Source organism: Cotesia glomerata, linkage group LG1, assembly GCF_020080835.1.
Source record: "Cotesia glomerata isolate CgM1 linkage group LG1, MPM_Cglom_v2.3, whole genome shotgun sequence".
Lineage (NCBI taxonomy): Eukaryota > Metazoa > Arthropoda > Insecta > Hymenoptera > Braconidae > Cotesia > Cotesia glomerata.
Genome location: NC_058158.1, coordinates 5,725,442 through 5,735,953, shown reverse-complemented (window position 1 = coordinate 5,735,953; position 10,512 = coordinate 5,725,442). Strand labels below are relative to the sequence as shown.

The following is a 10,512-nucleotide window of genomic DNA, read 5'->3' as shown; positions in this document are numbered from 1 at the left end:
AATAACGTAAACATGCTATAATTAATGAAAAGTGATTATTCACTTTACTCTGCAAGCTCATCGCTCACTGACTGGTGGTAATTAAACGATTTGTTGAATTGAATATTATAATTGCTAACGTGTATTGAGTATGAGTACTTTAGCACAAAAATCAATGAATAACGATCATCGTAGTACATTAATAATAATTACCGCGAATTTATTCTGAAGTTTACATAAAAATAAAATATTAAATTAATTAGCAATTAATAATTATATTCTCGAATAAAATGTCACTATGATTTAATTTACCTACGCTAAACCTTATTATGAAATCCCCTTCGTAAATAAATGTGTTTATAATGTGAGCGATATATATATATATTTATATTCAAGATCCAAGTCATTAAGTTGCGCCACAGATGAGTAGAGTGAGAGCGGAGAACATAATAAGTCAAGACGATAAATGGTCAGATGAGAAAATCCATGACCTCTCGAGTTTTGGGATAGGTAAATATTTTAAAGTTACACTTAATTAATGTTTTCAAATTTTTTCATGTAAAAGGGCCCAATAATATTTCTCAACAAATGTTTTCTTACTTTTATTTGACTATTTATTATTTTATGTTTTAATTTGACATGGCGAGTTTTTTATTTTTCTCGAAAACGCAAAAAAAAAAGTTATGAAAAAATTGTATGAAAAATTTTAATCTTAAAAGAATTTACTATGGAATTGTAAAACATTAAAAGCCAAGAGATGAATAAAATTTTTAAAGATAATTTTCATTTAAATGTGAAGTCAAATCATTTTATGCTACGTATATTAAAAAGAATTCATTTTCCTCCTATACATCTATAATACTAAATTCTAATCATGATAATTTTTATTTATAAAAATTAAAATAAATTATGAACGAATCAATACTTAGATGACATTATATGAAATAAAAATAAGTAAAATTACCCTAAATTGATTTTACTAAAGCATATGAGGCAATCGTATAAATTAAAGGAGATTTGAATGAAGTAAAGCTAAAGTTGCTTCACAATTAAAATACTCATACATACACAAATAACATTTACGGTAAGACCCATCCCAAATTATGCAATGGGTTTTTTGAACACGCGAATTTTATAAGTACCACGTTAATTTTTGAATTTTTAAATAAACTAACAATATTTTATTACCTTTTTTAAATTTTATTTATGTTAAACATAATAAAAATAAATATTCGTATAAATAAATATATTATCAACTATTACGAAAAATTTAATTTATACGTTAAATTCATATATTTTTATATAACATTCATATTGTGTAATAAATTTTCGTAAATAATTTATTAATTCAAAAAAATCCGCGAAGTGAAATAGGATATTTCGGTTACACAAACTCAACAAATTCTGACACTCGTTAGTTTGTTTATGTGAAAATAATTGGTAATCATAATCATAATTACAATAAAATTCCAAAGTTTGTAAAATAACAAAAAAATTATTAATTTTTACCGTGTAAGCATTTAACCTTCTCAATTTACCAGCCGTCATAGCTGGAGGGTAACAATTATAATGAGAACGTCTGCATCCTCAGTGCGCTGGATTGCATGAACATACCAATATAATTAGATAGACGGTACAGTACTGAAGACAGTACGAACTACTCACGCACTTTAACGAATTATTATCCGTGGGGAGCCAAGCAGAGTTCGTTACTCGTAACTCCTGTGCTGTGCTTATAAAAGCTTATCTTATAAATTTTGTGATAGGTCTATTTATTTATTTAAAGTTATTAAATTAAATAAAAGTATTACAAGATGAAAGGAAGACAAGACACGTGACAAGACGAGTCGAGTGAAATTTTTATTGGTACGCTTAATCGACCTGACTTCACTCGCAAATTAACGATAAGTCAAGTTTATTCAAAGACAAATTTATTCTCTGAGAATAAAAAACTTAGTCAGGCTTTGACAAAAAATTTATTCAATATTAATAAAATTTTATTTTATAGACGTGTTATTTTTATTTGATGGATAAATAGATAATTGTTGATAAATATACGAGAGTCTTATCATAACTACAATTTTATTTCTGGGTAATAAAATTTTAATTCATGCAAATACATGTTTATAATAATCATGACAAGTGTCGATAGATTTTTTTTTTATATATTTAATATCGCTCTCAGTTTATAAGCATTTGATATGTGCTTAAAAATAATTATTAATTATCCATACTATATGTGAGTAACATCTAATTGATTATAATTATCAGAAAAATTGACTTATTTTGCATAAAACCGGTATTCATGCAAAAAATTTTAACACAAAATAAATTTTTCTCGGTATAAAGTACGAAAATTGATAAAAAAATACTCACGGATGCGAATATATGAGTCACAATAAAATTAATATTAATAAGCGAACATGCATGTTTGTTTTATCGAAAGCTAACTTGCCAATAACTCTGAGCAAAGGTAGAGCCGAACAGAGAAACCGGCGAATTATACAGACCTTAAACCGATGCCGACTTAAGCGATTAAGAGAATAAATGTAGATTGTGTTAAAGAAAAAATAATTGAGAATAAGAAAAGAAGATAAGCCCTTCACTTAACTTGGACCGTTACCTTTTGGACAATCCCGACACAAAGTGACCATAGCTTGTAGCCGTAAGATGAAAGAGAATCTTGAGAAGAAGAATTGACACGCGCACGCATAATTTATTTTATCCTCATGATTCTTACGACGTACCCACGACACACACTCACACACCTGTCATTTAAACTGTGTAATTTTAATATTTAGTACACTCTCTCTTTCGCTCTTTTTGATAGTGTAACACGAATATTTCTTCACAGCAATCCGAACTCATCTTTCACTGGGTTTAACAATCTCGAGAAAATATTTAATCATTAATTATCCTCTCGTTATTTTATTATATTGATGCGATGAGTAAAAGTTGTTTTATTTTTTTATTTTATAAGAAACGCGATATCTTTAACCTATAATTTGATAGTTAATAAATTTGTTTACTGTAATTTTTTTTTAATTAACCTAGTCGATTGGAGAAAATATTTTGAATAAAAAAAAACTTTTTTTTATTATGGAATAATTTTATAATGAGTTTGAAAGTTATAAGTCAAATGTACAAACTAAATCATCTGAACAAAATTTAAATAACCGAATTTTTTTTTGTAAAAATTAGATGTACTTTCTAATAATGCTATAAATTTTTATTGATTCTTTCAAAATTCATCATAAAAATTACGGTCGAATAAGAAGAAAATAAAATATGATAAAAATTATTATTATGATAATCTTTAGTACGTATGATCGTAAAAAAATCATCAATATAAAGAAAACAGAGGTCATGAGAATAATAAAATAATTTCGGTTAGATTCAAAAGATAAAAGTTAAGAAAATAAAAATTAATATAACAAATTTATGATAATTTTTCTCGAAACTATAAAAAATTTTTTATTTTTATTTTTTAAATACTTATACGATACGTTTTTTTTTTTTAATTTTCTAAAAAAAAATAAGTAGCAGAAAAAGTATCTATGATTTTAAACTTATTTCATAAATCATAAAATATTTATTCCAAAATAGTGTTTTTAAAAATTATAGCTTTTAGAAACACAAGGTGATTTTATGAATAATATATCATTGACTTGTTGAATATTTTATTTTAATCACTTTTTTATTCAATTTATTAATCTTCAATCCAGCAATAAATTAAGACAAGTGTTATTTCTTATTGAGAATTAATGTAAGCTCAAATTAAGAAAATTTAAAAAATTTTAAGTCTGAAATATGATCAAGGGTTCAGTTGACGATAAATAGAAAAAGCCAAAATAATTAAATTAAAAATATATTTTCATCGTTAAAGTAACCATTTACAACAAATAATCACATGTATATTAAAAGACACAATGTAATTATAATTTTATTGTAATAAATCGAGTGTAAGATCAATTGGTTAATAATTTCTTCATTTAGAAACGACGTGTTTGGAAGGGCTTGAAACCTTGAGGTTGTCTGCCAACGACTGAAGGAACTGGAGCTACTGGAGCAGATCTGACAGGGACTGTTGGTTGGAAGCTGCCACTTACGGTACCATCGTCTTCCTCGGGATGAGCCGCGTTGTATTCGAGAGCACGAAGAATTTCTTCGGGGATAGCTGGAGCGACTGGAAGATGGGCACCTTCGGGATGGTATCCGGTTTCGTCAGCAGTGTAAGTTACTCCGTAAGTAACGCCGTCATTGCCAACGAAGCTGAATGATCCGCGGACGGTGATTGGCTGAGTTCCGTCTTTAGTCAATGGTCCAGGTTGTCCAGCCTCGTCGACGTGGATTCCGTGCTCGGTATCGTAGCTGTACTGGTAAGAGCCCTCCGGTGACTGGTCGTGCGATTGACGCAAAATAGCGATCGGCACTGGCTCGGCTTGGTGTTGAGCAGCAGCTACTGCGACCACCGCGAAGACGATAACCTTTAATGTGGATAATTTTTGCCATTAAATGCAATTAAAGATCTTTAAATATATAATTGTTTCATTTTTAGAGGAGAGAAAGCAATGACTTTTATTTTTAAAGTTTTTTCTTGTATTATTAAAACTTTTTTTTTTAATTAAAATTTTCTCAGTTATGTGTTGTAATAATTAACTTTCTATCTACATTTATCATCAATTGAAATATGATGACTGTAAACTGATGGCACACCCTGTACCCAGTTACGAGTGACATTATGTGCAAATTGAGTTCAATGTAGAGATCAAGAATGATATTGTCACCCATCTTAACGATTTGACGTCTAGTCTAATGTATAATTCTAACGATGTTGTAACTAATAAACTATTTTGCTTTTTTATACTGATTGCCAATGATGACACGTGAATGAGTTAAATTATTTTTCAGATCACAAATAAATCATACTGTTATTAAAAAAATTTCAACTTCCTGACGTCTAATTAATTTGATATCAATCACTTAATTATTGGCATAAAATGCAAAAAAATTTTTTCAATTGAAAGAACAATTTCTCATATTTTTTCACTTGATAAATTTAAATGTAGATGATTAATTTCTGTACTTGACTATTTAATGTTAACAATAGATAAAAACTATATTGAAATTATTATTTGAAAATGATAAGATTGCTTATTACAACCAATGGTACTCGATATTATTTGAAATTTAATGAAACTACCGATTTCAATTAAAGATTAATTATATATGAAAAAAAAAACTCACGAAGAATTTCATGTTGAAGATTGTATGAAGTTCAACCACTGACTGTGATGATTTTAGCTACTAATCAGGGCTATTTATACAAAAACTTTCTCATAACTCATCAATAGGCGGGATTCGTTATTGGAGTAACAAATTTTGGGGATGTCTCGCATATTCTCAGAGTTACAAGATCAGATGTCAGGCAGAGAGAGGAAGGAAGGTGGAGCGATGTGAAGCTACATTGAATGAATAATGATGATGATATCTAGTAAAGCTGAGATGGACTACTTTGACATTAATGAAATTATGCATACAAACTTGTCTACGAGTGAATGGAGTAGGAAAAGAAGATCAGGATTACGAATCACGAATAAAGAACCAAGACGGAGGCGGCGATTAAAAATTTAAAATACACTTTCAATTTCAGTTAACGATCTCGCTGACCATGTAGCAAAAAAATTAATTATTATTTTGAAGTTAATAGTTAAGTTCAGAATTATCCACTTTCTAAGACAACCCCACTAGTACCTAAATGTCATTGTGTATTAGATCAAAAACCTTATATATCTTTAGTGATTGATTGGTATAATTTTTAAGCTGTCAAAATTTGTTCATACTCAAATAAATATTTATAATTATAATAAATGTTTATTATTAATAATTATCACATGAATAAAATAATTAAATCCCACCACCAGCGCCTTTGACTTTATGATAATTATTTATTTGAGCAACAATTTGTTTACTGAAAATACAAGGTTGTTTACAAATCAATAATTCTTTAAATATTTTGCTGTTTATTTATAAAAAGTTTTAAAAGTCACTGGGATATATTTTTTAAAGTTATAGCTTGTGAATTAAAATATAAGTTATAAGTGTATGTGAGGGTCGTAAAAAAATGTTTATTTATTTATCAGATATATTGAGCCGGTCCTATTATTTAATAAAAAAGAAGCAATTATATATATACAAGAAGATGATGATGATGATAATAATAATGAACCAACGGAGAGAAAAAATAAAAATTTTGGAGTGATGTTATATAACACCAACCAGATTCTAAAGGTCATGGCGATATTAAATTTAGTGGCCCCACTCTTAAAAAAAAAAAAAAAAAAAAAAAAAACGATCGCTTCTTTACGTGGCTGTCTAATTTTAAGACCCAAAAGTGGGGTTCATGGGCCTGGTATAAATAGTCACGGAATTACTCTACGAAATCAATCTCAGTTTAAGACTCATCTTTATACGGACTTTGTTGAAGAGTTTGTAATTTTAAAAATTACCATGAAGTTCATTGTGAGTTTTTATTTGTGTTATAAATTTATTTAATAAATTTCCCATAATTTTGTTAATTGCTATCAACAGTTTTTTGTTCGTGTAATTTGATTCAATAATTTTAATTAATTTAAATAATATCAAGTGCTGAGTAGTTAATTTAATAATTCAATAATTTAATTTTGATTTAAAAAATGTTCTAGATTATTTCTTTGGCCGTAATTGCCGCAGTATCTGCTCAGCAGTACGCCGAGCAAACCCAACCACCGATCCCAATCGTCAAACAGAGCCAGGACGTGTCACCCGACGGTAATTACAAATACGAATACGAAACTGGCAACGGTATCCAGGCTCAAGAGACCGGAACATTGGTAAACGGTCCAGAAGGACCTGCTGTCGTCGCTCAAGGAGCATACCGGTACACAGATGATCAAGGTAACATCTTCCAAGTGACCTACCTCGCCGACGAGAACGGATTCCAGCCACAAGGTGACCACCTTCCGGTAGCTCCTCCAATTCCGGAAGCCATCCAACGTTCTCTTGAGTACATCAGAACCCACCCTCAACCACAAGAACAATGATTGAAGAGTCATTAAGCAATGTTGTAAATTTACTAATATCGAAAGTACATGTTTAAATAAATTTTTTATAAAAAAAGAATAAGAAATTTTTTATAATTTATTAATCGTTTAAGTCATTAAATATTAATTCAATAATATAATAATAGAAATTAAAAAATTTTTTCATGGCTATTAAAAAGCTTGATCATAAGATTTAATTATTAATAATTTTTACAATTGAAAAAAATTTTAATTTTTTGTAATTTTAGAAATGGATAACTCGAAATTAATACTAATAATTCATATTTTATTTTATCTTTTGGAATATATGCATTGCATATTGTCTTAAAAGTAATAAAAAAATGTAAAGTTTCAAAAGACGTAAAATTTTTATTAAAAATGATAATAATAAGCACAATAGTTGTAAATTTTTTTTTACACATTAGCTTTTAAAAAATAAAAATAAATTGAAAAATTTAAAGATGATAATTGATCCGTCGTTATGATTCAAGGACACCGAGTTTTTGAGTAAAATAAACTGGTAAAATCTTGTTTTTAGAATCAGAAAGGCTCGTGTAACAAACTGGTTAGTATTAAAATTTTTTTTTTTTTCACAAACCTATGTCCGGGTATTTAACAACACCTAAAAACGACTCATATACTTTCATAAAATATAATTAAATTAATTTTTTTCAGATCATTCCTATTTGAGATTTTTCTCAAAATGATAAATAAAATTTAATGCATCAGTTCTATAAAATTAATTAAATTAAAAATTACCATTAAATATTGGATATATAATTTATAATCTAGATCTAAAATCAAATTACTCATCGTCAAATAAAAGGGAAAGGATTATTGAGATGCAATGTGCAGCGAAGAAAGCAAGGGCTTTATCAGTTAAAACAAATGGACATTATAATTTCAACACAAACATTAACACGCAATAATAAAAAATTATTGTCTATAATTTAACACTTGGAATAAATACTTCGTGGGTTATTCGTATAATAAGCAAGTAATAAAACATATATACAAAACGTAATTCGCGAGGAATTCAACCCACTGAATTAGTGACGCAACAAACAATAGAGTAACCCTCTACTCCGTGCATTATTATGAATTCTTTATACCTTACGCATGGTACTTCTTTCTACTATTCTTATTTTCATTCATATTATTATTGTTAAGTTGTCATCATATCATTCCTCTTCACACATATACTCTTAATCAATTTGTATGGAATAGTTACACCTTTAAATCCATAAGCCATTATAACAATATTAATATACTGAAACAAAAAAAAACTCGTCGCATTCATCCACCCACGGATTCACAGTACAGAGAATAATTGTGGTATATATGACATGACCTATAGATACGAATCGCTATTCTCCAACCGTATTTCTCCTTGCTAGCAAGATAATACATTTTTCGCCTATCCAATCTGTCAATTTTACTTTACGACCCATTCATCTCAATAAACTATCATTCAGTTGTTTAACACAATGTAACCGAAAAAAATTATTTGATTCATAGGTTAGTTCGAGAAATTTAAAAGCAACATTACTTCTAATGCAAAGTAAAAAATATAAAATACTAAATTAATTAATTAATAAAATATATATGTAAATTACCCGCTAAATACTAAAGCGTCAGTAGCTCGTAGTTTAACAAATTACAAATTTATTCATTGAAATTATCGTCTAATGTACTAGCATTAAGATAACCATTAAGTAGAATTATAATTTATTTACCGAGAAGATAAAGTGTCTAAAATATATAATAGAATACAATATCTTAGATATGCATAAGAATTTTTTTTTATTCATATTCAAATGTAAAGAAGATTATGGATGCAGATTTAATTTCAAAGAGGGCACATTCGTCCGCGAGCTCTTTAACTGACAACTCCCACTCTCAATAGTCAGTGAGTATTCCTATTGAGTAATGCTATCAACATTACTGGGAGGTTACACCTTGCGAGCAGTGATGGCTTTTACTCACCCCGCCCCATCTCACCGTCAGCAGGAGCAGGATCTCTGTTCTCATCGTCATAATCATCATTATCTACATTACACGATATAATACCACTTTAGTACCAGCATAAAGTAAATCCTCAACTGAGTTCTCTATATGCAATGTGGTATGGCCAAAGGAAAGACTTTTTAATGTCAAGGCACCTTTTATTGTTGGAAGATTTTATATTCAAATAACCAACAACGGCAACTAATGTTACATTACATACTAGCTTTGATTTTAATCTTTTTTTCGTTTTATTATTATTATTTTAGCCGGGATGTTTTATTTGGTACGCAGGGTACGTCCCTCTGAGATCCGACTACAGAAGAATCTTTCGATAGTAAAGAGTTTAAACAAAACATTACACTCAATCCAACTATTACATTGGCTCATCATGTAATAGAATTGTATACAACAAGTGTACACATAAGGTTTTAAGCAATATCTTTTTATTTTAGTTTTTGAAATTAGGCCGTAGTTCATGGACCGTGCATACCGATCTTCGATTCAAAGTTACTGTTTCTATTCCCCAAGACCGGACATATGAATTTTAAGCCTCGCACAAGAACAATCACACCAAATGGTAATCGATGTCGCAAATTTAGATCCTATTGATCTAGATTAGATTTTTAGAATTAAAAGATAAAAATTTTAAGGGATTTTTTGAATTTATATATCCCGGAACGAATTGCTTCAATAGTTGAATTCCCGCGATTGTATTGCGTGAGTGAGTATGTATATACATTTTAATGTACGCATACACGGAGGACTGTGCACTACACTAGAGATAGGCAATGTTAAAACTGGCGATACGACCTCGTAGAGGTTTCTCGTCCAAGACAATAGTCTTGATTATCTTTACCACGCATCTTACTTCATTAACATCGGATAATCTAATCGTTTCTTTCATTATATTCAAATAAAATATTTAAAGGATAAAAATATCCTGGATTATGTTAACGAATAATTTTCTTAAATGACGGAGATAGTTTGTATAATGGCTAATAGCTGATAAACAAGTGTATGCACGTGTAGGTTAATCATGTACGACAAATTATAACACCTCGTTAACTAAAGGTCACCACCAAGAGTTTATTAACAAAATATATATCTATACTACGATATAAAATTAAACAAGTCCTTTTTCATGTTTTATTACAAGATTATTTTTTGTATGGCATTTTAATAATTATAATTATGCTATTTATTTATTTTTAGTCTGTTAATAATGAAACATATAAGGCCGCTTATTTATCTATCTCTTTTTAATACAATCTCGGGACTTAATATTCTTAATTGGTTATTAAGCTTAAGATTATTTTTAAATTTACTTCTTAGAATGAAAAATTTGTGGATTTAGAAAATTGGAAAAATTTGGTTGAGAAATTAATTCATTGAAATGGATTTCAAAAAAAATTTTTTTATTAATTTCCATTTGTTATATTTTTTT

General features: G+C 28.5%; 2 protein-coding genes across 2 annotated transcripts; one reads left to right on the top strand and one right to left on the bottom strand.

Moving 5' to 3' along the window:
* Positions 1 to 3,834: 3,834 nt before the first annotated feature.
* LOC123271037 (flexible cuticle protein 12-like) lies at positions 3,835 to 5,364 on the bottom strand. Its single transcript, XM_044737275.1, has 2 exons — positions 5,227 to 5,364; positions 3,835 to 4,466 (listed from the first exon to the last, which is right to left on the bottom strand). The coding sequence occupies exons 1-2, from the start codon at positions 5,236 to 5,238 to the stop codon at positions 3,972 to 3,974; spliced, it is 507 nt and encodes a 168-aa protein (XP_044593210.1). The 5' UTR covers positions 5,239 to 5,364; the 3' UTR covers positions 3,835 to 3,971.
* Positions 5,365 to 6,363: 999 nt separating this feature from the next.
* Positions 6,364 to 7,107, top strand: LOC123262659 (larval cuticle protein LCP-17-like). The gene is made up of 2 exons (XM_044724981.1): positions 6,364 to 6,501; positions 6,684 to 7,107. The coding sequence occupies exons 1-2, from the start codon at positions 6,490 to 6,492 to the stop codon at positions 7,059 to 7,061; spliced, it is 390 nt and encodes a 129-aa protein (XP_044580916.1). The 5' UTR covers positions 6,364 to 6,489; the 3' UTR covers positions 7,062 to 7,107.
* Positions 7,108 to 10,512: the final 3,405 nt, after the last annotated feature.